Here is an 18,800-nt window from a genome sequence, read left to right as displayed (position 1 = left end):
AATGAGCCTGTTGGATGAGTCAATCTTTCTGCAGTTTAGTTTCCCTCTCAGAAAAAAATGAAGTGAGCTTTTCATTTCTTTTACAATCTTCTTGGATGAAGCTAAATAATGATCGGTTTTCATGCTATCTTTTTAAACTGTTTCTCTTTTACATTTGATTATTGAGATTGTCTTCTTAAAATAATAGGATTTAATAATAGCTACTTTTATTGAGTACCTATTGCACAAGGAGCATCATGCTAAGGGTGTATAAATACCATCTTTAATCCTCACAGAAACCAAGTGAGATAAATATCATTGTCCTCAGTTTAATACAAGGAAAGTATCACTACAATATGGCATGTATATTACAATAACTCCAAGAGCATGAGCAGAACAAAATTAGGATTTGAACCCAAGGATTTTAAATTTATTTTTCAGATCAAAAAGCTCTGTTCTTTCTATCACATAGTACTCTCTTACATGTCCCATTGAATGATAATTATTACTGGAAGATTATCAAAAATGCTGTCCAGAATCAATAGTGACGTCTCTAAAATCAAAATCCTCTGACCTTTCCTTCTCTCCACTTAACAGTTTGTGATAATCTCTAGAATGTAACATTTTCCACCAGTACTGTGTTAATGCTTTGGTGTAAAATACAGATTATAAAAATAGTCCACATGAAAGATCAGATTCTCAGTCCACACTATGTCATACAATTCCAAATTCTAACCAAAGGGTTCACTTTATGGGAAGTTTTTACTCTTCACTTATTATGTGGATTTGTAAAATTTTGAGCAGATCAGATTGACAGAAGTAAGTTTGTTTTGTTTCCCAAGAGTAAAGGCACACATTCCGAAACTTCTATAAGATTTTTTGATTATCCACTTGTTCATGCCAACTACATACACGTTGCACTCTCAGTAAAGGTGTATGGACAAGAGAGAAAGCTAGTGCTTGTCTCAAAGGGTTATTATTATTGCTTTACTATGTAAAGAGGGTCAAAGTTTAAATTTTAAGTTTCTGATTTTCCTCATTCTTGTTCATGTTTCTCATTTAAGTGGATGTAAAATGTACTCACGCTGTAATACCCAGGAAATGATGAAGAAGAAAAAAAAAACAGTAGCATTTAATCTTGGTAATGGAAGGGGAGAAGGTGATCATTGCTTTTTACATTATTCTTCAACAGATTAGACCTTGTTCTTTCACAATCTATAGATAATGCATCTTAATGTCAGTATTAATTTCTTAGTACTATTTAAAACTGTACACACTCAAAGTTGAAGTATTGAGAAAATGCCACAGGGAAAAAAATTCTAAACTTACAAAAATATGTAAGTAAAGTATGTTATAATATTCTCTTTGACTTTTTTTTAAAATTGGTAGACACGTACATATACTAGTATAAAAATATATAAAGTCACTTCTATGGCTTACATATTTATAACATTTTAGCTCTTTCCCTCTTTTAATACAGGTCTCAGATATTAATGGTTTCATGTGAATGATATGATACGGTTTCATACGAATAATATCAATTGATTACTTATTTGAAACATACAAGTATATTCTATATTTAAAGATAGGCTTCTGAAGTGCTTTTTATGAGAAATGCTTCCAAATTTACTGTTTTTTTTTTTTTTTCTTTTTTTTGGTTTGGATGGTCACATAAACCCTTCTTTTCTTCTGTTTTAATTATTATTTTCTGGAATCTATGATAGAAGAGAATATTAACTATGTTACAAATTTGGCATGTCTTTGAAAGGTCAAGCTAAAGATATTAAACATGGTATTTTCTCTTTCGGTAATCCAACAAAGCCTCAAGTTAAAGAAGTACATCAGTGACATTATGTTACTTTCAATTAGCACTATACTTATTATTATTTCTATTTAACTGACACAACAATGTAAGCTAAGATTAAAATTACCTGTGTTTATACAGCCACATTTTTCAGTTGATAAATTGACTTTTAGAATCCAGCTAAAGGATTCTATCTAGGAAAAATGTATTGTATAACCACCGTGTATTATTGAAGGTGAATGATGCCCTGTCTAGGATAAAATGAAGGTTCAAAGTTTGTATATAATTAGCATCCATTCCTATATTATAAATCCATTGCAACCCATGAAATATATCCTATGTATTGCATGCTTCAATGTTACACTCACAACCTTCTCATGCTGAATTGTATTCTGCTTTAGAAAATGAAGGGGAGTTCCCTAGTGGTCCAGTGTGTAGGGCTCATCGCTTTCACTGCCAGAGCCTGGGTTCAATCCCTGGTCAGGAAACTAAGATTCCACAAGCTTTGTGGCATACCTACACAAAAAATGGAAAATGAAGACATATGAGATTGTTGTGAAGATTGCCACCAGCTTCTTATTTTTAGATACACATACTTAGTTCTATTTTTCTTCTGGAATATACCTGTGTTCCTTAAGCTAGCATGTAGAATATTTTCTGTTATAATGTCTAAAACAGATCTTTTGCATAAGAGATTTACATGATAGTTATATTCACATAAAGAATGAGGCAGTGCCTCCTGTTCTTGATCTGTTTATACAATGCGCTAAACTTTCTTTCAACTGTGAGTGATTTAGTTGTGAACCTCTCAAAAGGCTAGGAAGTAGATAAAATGCTTTCTAGCTCAGTGATGACACAGCCATCCCCAGCAACAGAAAATAAAGATCGCCAAACCCCTTTTCTCTTTCTACTTCCTCAACCACTCTGTTAGAAATTATCCCAAATGGAAATTGGCCAATGAACAAGAATTAGTGTAGTAAGACTTCTACAGTAGGGATGATTAGAAGAGTGGGACTTCCTCTGATTTTATTGCGTGATTTTTGTTTGCAAGACATCCCTGAGGCCCTTTTCTATTGGTTCTCTTCTGATATTTTTATGTGCTAAGATGTTTATCCCGAGGTTAATTTAGTGTGGATAATACTAACGGTCCATTTTGGAGTTTTATAGTTGACTCATTAATATCCATGGTATTCAGCATTTCAACCTATGTTCTGATAAGCTCTTCATTCTTTGGCTTCTTATGCCAATATAAATAACTCGACTTAAATAACTGGATTCTGTTTTTTTTTCATTGTTCTAATGATAGTTTTATAAAGTTTTGATATCACACTAAGGAACAATCTCTAGCTTCTATTCAAGAGAAATCTAAGAGCAAAATAGAATTGAATTTCCTTCCGGACAAGGAAGAATGCCTTTAGCAGACAGAAATTGACCCTGATATGTGGATGTCTATTCAACTAAAAATAGAAGGAGGAAAAGAAGTGAGAAGAGGAGTAGGGTAAGGATGAAAAAAGATGCAGTTTTATTAACGCAAAATACCCTCCCAAATTCGGAGATCAAAATTTTGATCAAGAAAAAACAAATTTATTGTCTGAGCAGCTTCTTGACTGTAAAGAAACTTATTGAAAAAACAATGCCTCAAAAAAAAAAAAAAAACCTAACATCTATGTCACAATTTCTATAAATTGGAAAGGTGTATGAGGGTAGCATTCTCTTGTTTTAGTGGTTCCAGAAAAAGTATATATCTGTGGAAGCAGGAGAAAGAATTTACACATACAGAGACACACGAATTACACTCAGGTGCATAAACACACATGACTGTGTAGAAAGTAAGCAAGTACACACAAGAAAACAGAAATACATGTATACATACACATCTTTTCATTTTAAATTAACTGAAAGACCCACCCACTGTGGAAAGCAGAACAATCCTAATGCAACTGAATTTTTTTCCTCTGAACTGAGCCACTAAGAAAAACCTGATTGTTATAACATAAAAGCTCAGGAATTATCACTGCAGAGTTACCTAGGTTTGGGAGCTCAGCTTCCAAGAGAGGAATGGAAGATGAAGAGGTTGAGTCCCACAGCATTGACCTGAAAGTTGGTTTAATAATATTAAACACACTATGAACTATGTACACTTTGCTAGGCAATTTATATATATATATATATATATATATATATATATATATATATATACACACACACAAACATATATATATAATTTTATTTAATATTTACCATAACTCTATTAGGTAGACACTATTATTATCATCCTTCACACCAAAGATAAGTAAACAGACATAGGGAAGGGAAGTCAGTTGTCTACAGCCACTGGGCCTGGGCTCAACTCATTCTGGTTTTATCAACGTATCACATGTACCCTTTTCATGATAACACTCTCACATCACTCTACGGTTCAGGTCATTAACATAGGCACTTTGTTCTAAAAGGTTTAACATAGGAAAAGTCTATGAATGCAAGTATATGAACACAGGTGATGGAGGATAACACAGCTTGAGAATTTGGTTGGTGAGCCTAATTTTCTATGTATTATCAAGTAGACCACATCATACTCACCATCAGAAACACAGGCTTAGGAACTGTAAGATAGGGTCTGATTAGCAGCATAAATAAACTTGTCCATATCAAACGCTTCTCTAGTTGTAACTCCATGGAAAAGTAATTTAGCAAAAAATTATATGTAAGCAAACCAGGGATCAGAAATTTGTAGGTTATATTATATTATAATTTTCTTAATGGAAGAAGATGAGGATGTGAACAAGAAACAGTTCTCTGACAGGAAGAAACGAATGTTATTTCTCATACGATGTAGTAAATATATGAGAAAACTCATTCCACCCATCTGCATGTAGGACAATCCTTCTATGAGAGGAAATCTATGGATAATAAAATGAGAAATAGAAGGAATTGGCCAAGAAGCCCTTGACCAAGAAGACGAAGACAAACATGGTTTCACTCTACTTTTATGTCAAATTCCTGTCCTATTGTGAAATGAGTTCTCTCCTAAAGAACAAAATCAACAGTGTTCACAATTTGTTTTCCTTCAGAATTTACTGGGATGTGGCTGTCTACAGCATCAGTTTCCTTTCCCTCATCTGGCCTTCAGTTCTGTTCATCACCCTTCTTTCACCCTCCTTTTTAGTTGATTGTATCTAAAATAAAATTGCAACCCAGTGCTCCATGAGGCTAGCTCTTATCTAGCACTTATGCAGCTGAAGTCGATCTATTCTAGGCCTACAAAGAGCAAAGAGCCAAGGCAACTACAAGCAATTTTCTCTGTCCCCTCCTTTCACGACCCAATAGACACAGATACCCAGCTGTCAGCATAGCAGTTGTGAAATTCTGCCCGTATAGGAAAAAAAAAAAAAATTCTGCCATTCGGTAGATCACTCTTGGAAAGTGCTCTCACTGGTAAATATTTTCCTTCCATTTATTCTGGCCAAAGGTTTAGTGGTAAGGAAAAGGCTTTTAAAAATGTACTCTACTTGATCTTAACTGTTTACAACGCATTATTCTATAATGAAAACAATAAAAAGAGCATATAGGATAAACGTTATCTTTCAACAACAATGATATTAAAAATAATTATTTCTAAGTTCTAAAGGCAAATTTGAAGTGAAATTCCTCCTTTTGGGCATAATAATAAATCTTGATCTCATGTGAATAATCAAAATAGGTATAGATTCCTACAACTGACTTCTTTGAAGGGAAGAAATACTACGCTTAATCTGTAAATTTTGGTATGTTTGTTGAAGAGTCATTCACTATATGTTATTTTTTCCTGAAGTGATCATCGACTTTACATCTCATATTCTCCAAGTTTACCTAATATTCATTACATTTATATTTCAGTCTTGTAGGTCTTTCTCTTGAAACTGGGCTCTGTTACATTATTCAATATTGACATTTCTGTTTGCCGTCTGTATCATAATAAAAAAGAACCAAAAATTAAAGAAAAAAAGAGCCTATAATTGCCAGGGTAACTCAGCCTATTGGTAACAAAGTCAGGACTGAAACCTATCTCTTCCGAACGTAAATTCAACTCTTTTCATGAATTTAAATAGCACTTTGTGAACCTGATCAAACATGTACTCTGAACAAATCTCTTCACTTTAATTCAGTTTTTGATGTAAATGATGTTTTGTTATGTCATAAAGAAGGGGCTTGTTTTGTCATTTTAAATGTCTATTGAATTTTGTGTGTTTTGCCCAGCTTTTTTTCTTTATTATTTGCTTATATCATGTTTTTTTCATTCACACAGAGACATTGAGTGTTCAAGGTATTAAAACAGATGAGAACTCTACCCTTGAAGACCTTAACTTCTAAGAAAAGTTTAGTCTTAATTTGATTTTGCTGCCTGTGTTAGGAAGTGGACACATTTCATATTGCTGTGACCTTTTCACTGCTAAAAACACATGGAATTGTTCTTTTCATACAACTTGTAACAAAATTGTGTCCCTATTCTCAGCCTTGAAACTGCTGTTCTGTAGATGGGTCCCCAGGGATTTCTGAGACAGAGAGAGTAAAGCAAAATAGTGTCAGAAAAAAACATGAGGCACACACAGAGAAAAACAAAGAGGAGGCAAATGAATTGGAGCTCACCAATTCTGCATGGCCAATACGTACACAGGTTGTGGTGCGCATTTGTTATATGATAGATGATTTGGTCTAGTATGGTCATCCCCATAGCCACATATCTTGCTATGTCTACCTCATCAAGTAATATATTTTCTGGCCTTTATTTGTAGAAAACAAAGTCTAGTGTTTTCTGGTCAACACTTTGTGAAAAATCTCCCCCTTGCTTCTGCAAGTCTCTGGCTTGTTCCGTATACTGGCACTGCTTACCATCATAATCCATGTTCTTTTATAATTGATATTGAAATAGATATGCCTGTGTTCTGCACTAAAAAAGAAAGAACAACACACCCAACCAGACAGAGAAACATGTTAACATTATTGGCTGATTATAGTTTGATGACATTTTGTGTTCTAACATTGAGAGCAGGTGAAGCAAGGTTGAACTTAAAAATGGCAATTTGGAAAAAAGAGCAAAGGAGTGAAATTGGGTATTGCAAGCATGAGTAAGGAATTGAGTTTTGGTTTTGAAAAATCGACAATCATTTATTAATCATAAGTTTGAAAATTGTGCCTTATTTTAAACTATATTTTTCCTTTTTCCCTTTTTTTTAATTGAAGTATAGTTGATTTACAGTATTGTGTTAGTTTCAGGTGTACAACACAGTGATTCAAGTTCTTTGCAGATTATGTATCATTATAAGCTATTGTAAGATATTGGGTATAATTCCCTGTGCTATATAGTAATAGCCAAAAAAATATTTTGGATATTACTTCTTGTCAGTCACATTGTCTGCAAATATTTTCTCTCGTTCAGTAGGTTATCTTTTCATTTTGTTATAAGTTTCCTTTGCTGTGGAAAAGCTTTTAAGCTAGATTAGGTCCCATTTGTTTATTTTTGTTTTCATTTCTTTTGCCTTGGGAGACTGATCTAAGAAAATATTGGTATGATTTATGTGAAAGGGTGTTTTCCTTATGTTCTCTTCCAGGAGTTTTATGCTGTCATGTCTTACATATAGATCTTTAAACAATTTCAGGTTTATTTCTGTATATAGTATGAAGGAATATTCTAATTTCATTGTTTTACATGTAACTGTCCAGCTTTCCCAACACTGCATGTTGAACAGACTGTCCTTTCTCAACTGTATATTCTTGGCTACTCTGTTGAAGATTTATTGACCATAGGTGCATAGGTTTATTTCTGGGCTCTCTTGCCTTAATAACTAACAACACTCTGATAATCTCTCCAAAGGATCTGTTGATTGCACTTTTTAATTTCCTTATAAGCTTTTTTTTATTTAATTTATTTATTTATTGGCTGTGTTGGGTTTTTGTTGCTGTGCACAGGCTTTCTCTAGTTGTGGTGAGTGCGGGCTACTCTTGGTTTCGGTGCACGGGCTTCTCATTGCAGTGGCTTCTCTTGTTGTGGAGCATGGGCTCTGGGCGCACAGGCTTCAGTAGTTGCAGCATGTAGGCTCAGTAGTTGTGGTACAGGAGCTTAGTTACTCCACTGCATGTGGTATCTTCCTGGACAAGGGATCAAACCCATGTCCCCTGCATTGGCAGGCGGATTCTTAACCACTGCACCACCAGGGAAGTCTGTCTTATAAGTCTTTGGTACCTTTGACCATCTAGAAAATGAAAGTCCCCTTGATATAACAACTCTTACTACATGGTACAATGATCCATAGATATTGCTCAATTTAATTTCTGCACAACTGACCAAAATCTTTTTATATTTTTCCATCTTGAACTATAAGGAAATATGCTCAATATAAGCAAAAGTGACTTCAAACAAAAGAGTAATAATAACAGTTTCTATTATTCAGTAAATCTAATAATAATCTTATATTGCTTACTATATTTCACAAAGTATTTTCAAATACATTATGCCATTTAATGCTTACAAAACACTTTGAGGAAAACCAAACAGTATTTTGTGATTATTAAAGATAGGGAAATTGAGTCTTAGTATTTTAGTATCTTCTCTATCTATGTTCAGAGTGAAGTTGGGACTTAACCTGTCATATTTTCATTCAGCTTAAATGTTGAAGTTAATCCGTGTATCATTTTCTCTATGAATCATATTTTGCTTTCTAATATTTGCAATAAATCCTCAAGCTTCAAAATATAGGATTTATTAAGCTTTTTAAGGTCCTTCCATTTTAAACTTCACCTGAGTCTGTTTTCCCTAAAAGTGTCTAGTCCAACAAGTATTTTCTATGTTCTCCACGCACCAGAAAGTGTGCTATATGTGATGATTCATGCTATTTCTCAAATGTAGACCAGTTAATATCGATATCATCTGGGAATGTGGAAAAAATAACAATTTCAGACTTCATTCTGAAGTAGGCAATTGGAATTCTAGGCAAAAGCACATGGAAATGTGTAGTGACAATTCCTAATAATCTGATCAAGAGGGAAATGTGCAAAAACTAAAATAAATTAAAAATTAAATTTAAGAAAAGAAAGATGGCAAACACTATGGAAAGACAAAACAGTTCTAGGTTTGGATCGCAGGATTGCCATTAAACTTGTGATTTAGGAAGGAATGGAGTGGGTCAGGATTAAAATCCTTCCATGACACAATTTCTCTATTTACAATGTAGGAATAATAACATATGCAATAAGCCATGCAACATACAACTTCCTCCCCAGAAAGGTGAAATAACTTTTGGTAGTCTATAGTAAAGGAGATGAAGGATCTTAAGTGCTTAGATCACAAAAGGCCTTTGTATCAGTTTATTAGGGCTGACATAGCAAAATACCACAGACTGGGTACTTTAAACAACAGAAATTTATTTTCTCGCAGTTCTAAAGGCTAGACGTGCAAGAACTAGGTGTCAGCAGGCTTTATTTCTTCTGAGTCCCCTCCTTGGCTTGCAGATGGTTGTCCTCTTACTGCCTCTTCGCATGTTCTTTTCTCCATGCATTCACACTGTAGGGTCTCCTTGTGTGTCCTAATTTCCTCTTGCAAGGACACAGGTTAGATTGGGTTAGGGTTCACTCTAATAGCCTCATTTCAACTTAATCACTACTGTAAAGGCGCTATCTCCAAATACAGTCAGATTCTGAGAAAGTGGACATTGGAGATTCAACATATGGATTTTTTTTAAATAAATTTATTTATTTATTTTTGGCTATGTTGTGTCTTTGTTGCTGCATGCAGGCTTTCTCTAGTTGCAGTGAGCGGGGGCTACTCTTTGTTGTGGTGCACAGGTTTCTCATTGTGGTGGCTTCTCTTGTTGCAGAACATGAGCTTTAGGCACACAGGCTTCAGTATATGTGGCATGCAGGCTCAGTAGTTGTGGCACACAGGCTTAGTTGCTCCGTGGCTTGTGGGATCTCCCTGGACCAGGGATGGAACCATGTCCCCTGCATTGGCAGGCGGATTCTTAACTACTGTGCCACCAGGGAAGTCCCTCAACATATGGATTTTGAGAGACACAGTTTGTTCCATAACAGCATTCAATAAATTTTAATTGTCTGACATTTTGCCCTATTTGCTACTTCCTCCTTTACCTAACTTATTGGTCCCACACAACCTTTGTATCTGCTCAGTTCTATTTGTTGCCTATAAGTTATTTCTTTTAGCAAATCTAATAACCTAAAAGCTTGCTAATGATGATTAGTTTGTGTATTGGCATATTTTAGTGCTTCAAAGCAACACATTTGCATAAACTTGAAGGCACGTTTGGTGTCTTCATAGAAGAGTGAGTAGGGTGAAGATTTCTAGTATGCAGTCTAACTAAAAATGGAGATCTTTTCAGAGAGTCAGATGTTTTGATGCTCTTAAAATCTATCACGTGGACAACTATGTTTTTGAACTGTACCTAGGTTTGGACCTAGATGATCTATGTGATTTTATGAGGGTCTGCTTTTTTACCTCTTCTATATTCTGGAAAATAAATTATAAATACCATTACAGTGTGACATTTTAAAATTGTATCACCTTTTGCCTCTGGAGAGAGTGTTCATGCTTTATAGTTTGTGTATCCTTCTTCACTTTTAGCTATCAAATTTTTCAAACAAATGTGTGTCTGCTTCCTTTTCTTGCTGTCAACTTTAGTGATGAAAAAGGATTTTTCCTCACTGTTTGCTTAAATTCTTCTCCATGAGAATCCCTTCACAAAAAGCAATTCAGGAAATATTAATGTAGTATTTCTTTTTGAATCCGATGTGTTTTAGGATTGTACATTTCTTGTTAAATTATTATTAAGCCTCCATGATTGATTCTTCTGTCAGACCCTTTAGGCCTTGTATACCATCTGCAAAACATTTCTAAAGCACAGTGTCTAGAAGAAATCCAGTAAAGCAGGGCCAGTATGTCAACTTGATTATCATTCTTTAGAAATGCCTATGGAAATTGTGTGCATTTTTCTTTATTGTTCTCTTTTTAAAATGAGTTAAAATAATTTCTCATGAATGGTTTTAAATTCTATTTCATATTTTCATTTCTTTCAAAGAGCTTTTCATTTGAAAATTTACAAAGGAAAGTGACACATATTTTCAGGTTTAACATCAAGAATTAACAGAAATTTCAATAGCTAACATGGGTCTTTTCCATAATTTCTGACTAGTAAGTGAGAAAGCTAAAATTTCGGCCACATTGTCAGTTGCTCTTGTTTTGGTCAGATGTGTTGGTGTTTGCAGGGATGAAGAACCCGGAGGCCAGCTGGTAACAGATAAGTTTCATATTGATTGGGATTCAGTACTTGCCGACACGGATAATGTTATCATAGCACGGTTTGATGGCAGAGGAAGTGGATTCCAGGGCCTGAAAATTTTGCAGGAGATTCATCAACGGTTAGGCTCAGTGGAAGTAAAGGACCAAATAGCAGCCGTGAAGTAAGTGGATGTACATTTTCTTATTGTTTTTCCTGTAGTGAGAAGCTAGGTATGTGTTATATATACTACTTATGCTAAGAGGTTTGTATTTTAATGGTTAAACAATTTTCTAAGTTAATCCTATAGGCTACTATACTTTTTTCAAGTATCTTTCACTCTCAGTGACATCATAAAAGAATTATCATACTTCCGCCTCTGAATTAGAATCCACTTTGGACTTATGAAAATGGAAGAGACCTTAATTAAACTATTCTATTATTTATTTATGATAATCCACAATGTCTATTATTTTCCCAGTTAATTACATTTCTTGAGCTTTCACAGATACCTTTCCCACACTGGCATGAAAAAGTGACCTGAGAAAGCTAGTAGGTTCTTTAAAACAGTAAATAGACATTAGCTAGGATATTGTTAAAATACAGACGTTGATTCAGTAGGCTGGTAATGGGCCCAAGATTCTGCATTAGTAGCAAGCTAAGAGGTGTGATACCCAAACTACTGCACTGCCACTTTGAGTAGCAAGAGTTTGGTATACAGGACCCTTCTACATGTATAGAGCTGCAACCACTAAAGCAGTTTTCATTTGACTTCTGTTTTGTTCTGTTTTGTTTTATTTATTTTTTTTATTTCCTGTTGCTAAGAATGAATTTCCATGGTTCATTTACCTCAAGAAGATATAACTGTAATTTTTTTCTTTTTCATTTTAGATTTTTACTGAAACAACCATACATTGACTCCAAAAGATTAAGCATTTTTGGAAAGGTAAATAGTAGAAATATCTGTGTACATTATGTATTTGCATATACCATAGTATAATCTTTCCTCACTTTATTATAATTTCTCTGTATTATCCTTTAAAATATAATATTGTAATTAATATTGTATACATACAGTTATTTACTAATCCAGCAACTATTTACTGAGTATCTCTAATTGGTGCATGGTGGTAGAAATAGAGCAACAAATGGACAAAAAAGAAAGGAACCTGTTTTCATAAAGATTATCTTCTAGAGAGGAGAAATAGAAAGGACACAAATAAATGAAAAACATAATTTCATATGGTAATAAGTCTTCTAAGGAAAACAACCTAAGAAAAACTGATAAATAAAAGATACCTCTAGGAAGGGCCAATGTCATTAGATTGAGCGGTCAAGCAAGGCCTCTCTGATTTAAGTGGTATTTAGGCTGATACCTAAATAACAAGAGGGAGTCAGTCACACAGCTCTATTGTGGGAGAATGTTTTCCACAGAAGGAACAAGCACCACAGCCTTGGGGAAGACTACACAGCTTAGAAACGGCATAATTATGTCTTCTGTGCTTTCCGCATGATATTTACTTCCTTTTTAAATTTTTTAAATTAAAATATAGTTGATTTACTGTTGTGTTAGTTTCTAGTGTACAGCAAAATGCTTCAGTTATTTATATACATACATATATATCTTTTCACACTTTTTTATATTCTTTTCCATTATGGTTTATTAGAAGGTATTGAATATCATTCCCTGAGGATATTTACTTCTTATTGCAATAATTTTTATGTCAAGTTCAACATCATTTTCACAGTCAGAAAATAGACCCCACATAGATATTTACTGAGCCCTTAGTTTATATATATCACTGAGCTAGACACTATACGGATACTAGAAAGAAAGGAAAGACACCTTATACTATTTCAGTTTAGAGACAAAGCAAATTATTGGCCCTCATGGATTTAAACAAAATATTTTCTACTGTTCATAAGTGAACCCAGAGATTCATGACAGCAAATAACTAATAATTTTACTGGGGCATAAACTTTAGTGGTAGACACTGACAAGTAGGTCCCTGAAAATCTACTTAACACATGAGTGAAATATAAAATGACATGCATCACTAGAGGTCTCCCCCCATTTCAGATATCTGCAGTGCACCATGTCTTTTCTATGTTTCATTCTTGGTGTCAGTAATATTCAAGGGTTCAATAAAAATATTTTGTGAATAAAGCTCCTCCCACATAGCTGCAAACAAATAAATAAATGAACGCCCATTACTAGCGGTAAAGATGTTAGTGAAAAAATGAAAATGTCTAAGAAAATGATTATTCCGAAGAAATGAAAACGCTATAGACACATCAACAAGTGCATATAGTAAAATCTTATCATACACTGCGGCATGAATGAACCTTGAGGGTATTGTGCTCAGTGAAGTGAGCCAGTCACAGAGGGACAAATACTGTTTTGTTCAACTTACATAAAATAACTAGAGCAGTCAAGTTCATAAAGATGGAGAGAAGAATGGTGGTTGCCAAGGCTGGAGAGAGACGAGAAGGAGAGTTGTTTTTTAATGGGTGTAGAATTTCAGATTAACTTGAATACACTTGACACGACTGAACTGTGCACTTAAAAGTGGTTAAGATGGTAAATTTTATATTATCTGTTTCTTATTACAGCTAAAGGTGCATATAGCAGAGAACATTTTACTCTTTAGTGGTCCTAATATATGTAATACTTTACTAAGGACTTAAGGCTTATGTATTTCAGAGCTCTACCTATATACACATAAGTATAAAAGACCAAATGAGCTATACAAACATCTATTAATATGGAAATTTAGAGATTTGGAAAGTTGTAAAATGCCTTATGAAGACAGTGGAACATGAACTAGATGCTGAAAATCATTCAGCAAGTAGAGGGCAAGGAGAAGAGTTTCATGTAAATACACAGTGTCAGCGAGGAGAGCGTGTTTGGAGAATATGAAATAATTGACTAAAATTAAGGCCCACATAAGGAGGTAGCAGGTGACAGCATTGAGAGCAAGACTGGGCACAGACCTTAGCTAGTCCTTCATATTAACTAGAAAATTTACATGTGTCTGAAACATCGGGAAATAAAACCGGAGGTTTCAGATTTAGAAATTCAAAAATCTTCTGTTTATCATTGTATTAGGGGCTGTAGCATTGTATTAGGGGACTGCTGAGTCTCAGACAATTTACTCTGACAATCTAAATATGAGATAGACTGACACAGGTTATAAACAAATGGAAACAATTAGATTTATTTTAAGTGGAAAAAATATTCCAATTCAATTAAAAGTATGTATTTCTGTGACTGAGCTATAACTTTGAAGGTGGCTTTCTTAGCATATAAGGGAATGCTGTTAGCTTTAAGACTTAGCAGGTCTTGTAATTTTTTTTGAATGTACTTTTATTTTGGTATCAAATTATGCTATGTTAAGCTCATAAAATTGGCTGAGGAATTATATTCTTCCTTTTTTATTGTCTGGAAAAGCTTGCTTAGAATTGGAATTAGATTGTAAAGGTATCTGGGGCTATTGCTTTCTTTGTTAGAAGAAATTTAATGAATGTTTAAATTTAATCAATACAAGACTATTAAGAATTTTCCATTTCTTCTGGAGTCAGTGTTAGCACTTTTTGTTTTTCTTCCAGTTCTATTGAGATATAATTGACATACAGCACTGTGTCAGTTTAAGGTGTACTGCATCAGGATTTGACTTACATACATCATGAAATGATTATCACAATAAGTTTAGTGAACATCCATTATCTCATATAGACATGACATTAAAGCAATAGAAAAAAATGTTTTTCCTTATGATGGGAATTCTTAGGATTTACTCTTTTGACAATGTTCAAATATAACATAAGCAGTGTTAATTATATCTATCATGTAGTACATTACCTCCCTTGCAGTTTGAACCTTTTGACTGCCTTCATCCAGTTCCTCCACTCCCCACCCCTACAACCCCCTTCCTGTTACACAGCGTAGTGATTTGATGTTTCTATACATTTCAAAATGATCCCCAAGCTAAGTCTAGTTACGATATGTCACCAAAGAAAGCTATTACCTAGTTATTGGCTATGTTCCCCACATAGTACATTTTGTACCCATGATTCGTTTATTTTGTAACTGGAATCATTTATTTTGTAACTGTATCTCTTAATCTGTGTTTAGTACTTTTGAAAGGATTCTTTCCATTGCATATATTGTTCAAGAGTATTCTCAAAGCGCAACATATATGCACTGATTATATGTTTAATCATTGCACTAGCTGTGGCAGTATCTCATCTGGACTCTTGCAGGGGCACTTCTGCTCTGGGCCGCCTGCGCTCACGCTTGCTCTTGCATCTTGTTCTCCCTGTCTTCTCCCTTTCATCTCTCCCTCCTCCCATTATTATTTCATCTTCTACTTTTTAAATCCATTTTGTTTTTAAATGACTATGCTGAATGCCTGGTTTGTTAAATTTTAGCATTCTTCCTTGCAAATATAAGCCTTTGAGTTATGAAGCCCCTTTGCAATACTCCCTTATGTACTTCTCACTGGTACTAATGTAGTACTTTTAAAATTTAGTGTAAGTATGTCTTGATTTGCAAGGTAAGTATGCCCTCTGAATTGTTTTTATTATTTTTATATCAATATAGGATTCTTAGTAATGTTCTGTAATTGATTTTTATTATAACTGAATTGTAATCATGAAACTGACTAGAATAATAGAAATCCTTTGAAACCTCAGTTGATTCATGACTTAGGAAAGGGATGATTTATAAAACTTTCACTTCTGCTTGAAAGATTGTGTTACATATATATTCTTTTAATCAAACTTGTCCATCATGATGTTCAAATCATAAACAGTGATTTCTTTCATCTCTAATTTCCAAGAGACATGTATTAAAATATCACATTATAATGGTGAATTATTCAATTTCTCCTTATTAGATTAATTTATGCTGTGTATATTTTAAGATTATTTTTATTCATTCCCTCCAAGTTCAGAATTATTATATCTTCTCAGAGAAATGAATCTATCATTGTTTTTCATCAATCCAGTTTATCTCTAATAAATGTTTGCTTTATAGATGATTTTTTTAAATATTAAAATTACAACACCAGCATTCTTTTGAGTAGTACACACTGTTTTTGCTTTTCTATCGTATTATTTTCAAACTTTGTCCTCATGATTTAGGTATAGTCCTTAAAAGAAAAAAGAAAAAGATAAATACTTTTTATCTTTCTGCCAATTTCTATATTTTAATTGAAGATTGTATTTACTTATATAAACTTGTGATAACTGATATATTAAATGTTATAATTTTCATTATTTCTGCCTACTATCTTATTTGTTCTATTTTTTTCTCATTTTTTCCATTCATCTTAAGTTGTTTTTTGTTTTTCTCTCTTCTTTTTCTAAATATAGTTTTTGTTTTGTTGTCTGCTTTTACAAGGAATTGCTAAAGTTTTTCCAAAGTAATTATATCATTTTATTTTACCAGCTGCTGTATATGAGAGCTCCAGGTGCTCTACATCCTCACCAACAGGGTATCATACGCCTATTTTTTTTTAAGCCCTTTATTGGAATATAATTGCTCTACACTGTTGTGCTGGTTTTTGCTGTACAACAAAGTGAATCAGCTGCATCTACACATATATCACCGTATCCCCTCCCTCCCAAGACTCCTTCCTGCCTTCCCTATCCCAGCCCTCTAAGTCATCACCCATCATCGAGTTGATCTCCCTGTGTTTTGCAGCAGCTTCCCACTAGCTATCTATTTTACATATGGTAGTGTATATATGTCAATGCTATCTCACTTCCTCCCAGCTTCCTCTTCGCACCCCCACCCCGCACTTACGTCATTTTAATTCAAAAGTTCTCTGATGATTAATAATAGTGATCATTTTTTCAAGTGTTCATTGCCATATATATTTTTTTATTTTTTTAAAACAACTGATTTATTGACCATTTATGTTGTGCAACAGACAGATTTGTATTAAGGGTTATTAATAAATCAGAGGAAGCATATTATAATCACAACCTGAACTTCTCTTTTTTCATCTTTTAAATTGAGATATAATTGACATACTAAAAATCACCTTTATATGCTAATATTGTAATCTAGAAATGAGATAGCAGAAGTTCTTCTATCTTGTTCTTTTCCAGAGTTCTTTTAACTTATCTAGGCATTGTGCTTCTTTATCAATTTTAGAATCACCCTTTGTAATTTTACAAAATAGGCTCTAGGTACTTTCATGGGAATTGTACTGAATCTGCAGATCACCTAGGGAGAACTGACATCTAAGAAAATATTGATGCTTTCATATTTTTAAGATGTTTTTCTTTGGTGTTTTATAGTTTCTCCAACATGTGTATAGTTACAAATATATTGTCATTAATTTTATTTGAGTTTTGAGGGGTTCTCTGAATATATGTTTTGCTTTCTTCCATCAATTCCATCAAAACTGGAACTTTATTTATGGAATTCTGATAGGCTTATATTGTGTTTGTGTTTTTGTATTTGTTTTGTTTTTCTTTTAATTACACTTATATGGTAAATTGGATCTGTAAAATCCAGTGTAGACATATGGCTTAAATTTTTAGTCAAGATTAATTTTTTTTCACTGACTCAGTACAAGTTCATGACAAGAATTAAAAACAAAATCGTTTTCACCAATCCCTTTGTGCAGTGGTTATCTCTTGTCATCTTTGTTTTTTTAAAGAAACCCTTTTTTAAATTAATGAATTAATTTTTATTTTTTTTATTTTTGTGGCTGCTTTGGGTCTTTGTTGCTGCATGTGGGCTTTCTCTAGTTGTGGCGAGCAGGGGCTACTCTTTGTTGTGGTGTGCAGGCTTCTCATTGCGGTGGCTTCTCATGTTGTGAAACATGGACTCTAGGTGCGTGGGCGTCAGTAGTTGCAGCATGTGGGCTCAGTCGTTGTGGCTCACAGGCTTAATTGCTCCGTGGCATGTGGGATCTTCCTGGACTAGGGATCAAACCTTTGTCCCCTGCATTGACAGGCAGATTCTTAACCACTGCGCCACCTGAGAAGTCCTCACTTGTCATCTTTAAAAACCCTTTAAGGGTCTAGCTTTGTGCAGTCTCCTTTTAGGCCCACTGTATGGAGTCTATGCATTTCATTCACCTTATGCACTGAGTCATCATAGCAGAAAGTCAAAACTACTTGCATTTGCAAAACAAACAAACAAAACTGGCTTTGTGCTTGTTTACCTCTCAGGTTTCCAGTTTTCAGTTTATATCTGGCCTCTGTGGATACATAACCTTTGTGCCAGTTCAGTGTTGTATTCAAAATTACTTCTAGTTGTTGCTTTACTTTATTTTTTTTTAAACTACCACTTTGTATTTTTGTTTGTTTGTTTTTAGTTTTGGTTTTGATTTCAGTTGAGTCGATTGAGATAGAGATTTCACCAAATGCTAGAAATGGAATTGCATCAATGAGGCTAAGATTCCAGGCTGAGTTAGAATTTAGCATGAAAAGTTTTATGATTTGTTTGAGACGTTGCCTCTGAAAAAAGAAAGATGAATGGTGGCACTAGGGCCGGGAATTTACCATCTTTAATCAATTTATTTTCTTTACATTTATCACTATTTGATTGATTTTCCAGGCCTTTCTTTTATTCCCTTTGGTCTAAAATTCATCCTGTTTTTTATGGTCTATATAGCTATAGCTATATATATATATATATATATATATATATATATATATATATACATCTGCATCTACATAGCTAGGTAACTGATTTTATCCATTGTAATTGACTTTGTCAGCAGAAATTAAAT

The 18,800-nt window shown here is 33.9% G+C and overlaps 1 protein-coding gene across 1 annotated transcript in view; it reads left to right on the top strand.

The window, feature by feature from the left end:
- DPP10 (dipeptidyl peptidase like 10) overlaps positions 1–18,800 on the top strand; it is a 630,338-nt gene that overhangs the window by 595,879 nt on the left and 15,659 nt on the right. The window contains exons 20-21 of the mRNA XM_057745327.1: positions 11,036–11,230; positions 11,938–11,992. Coding sequence (XP_057601310.1) covers positions 11,036–11,230; positions 11,938–11,992 — 250 coding nt within the window. The remainder of the gene's footprint in view (positions 1–11,035; positions 11,231–11,937; positions 11,993–18,800) is intronic.

The sequence above is a fragment of the Hippopotamus amphibius genome, chromosome 8 (assembly GCF_030028045.1).
Source record: "Hippopotamus amphibius kiboko isolate mHipAmp2 chromosome 8, mHipAmp2.hap2, whole genome shotgun sequence".
NCBI lineage: Eukaryota > Metazoa > Chordata > Mammalia > Artiodactyla > Hippopotamidae > Hippopotamus > Hippopotamus amphibius.
Note: the sequence above shows the minus strand (reverse complement) of the source record. Positions and strands in the feature narration are given on the sequence as shown.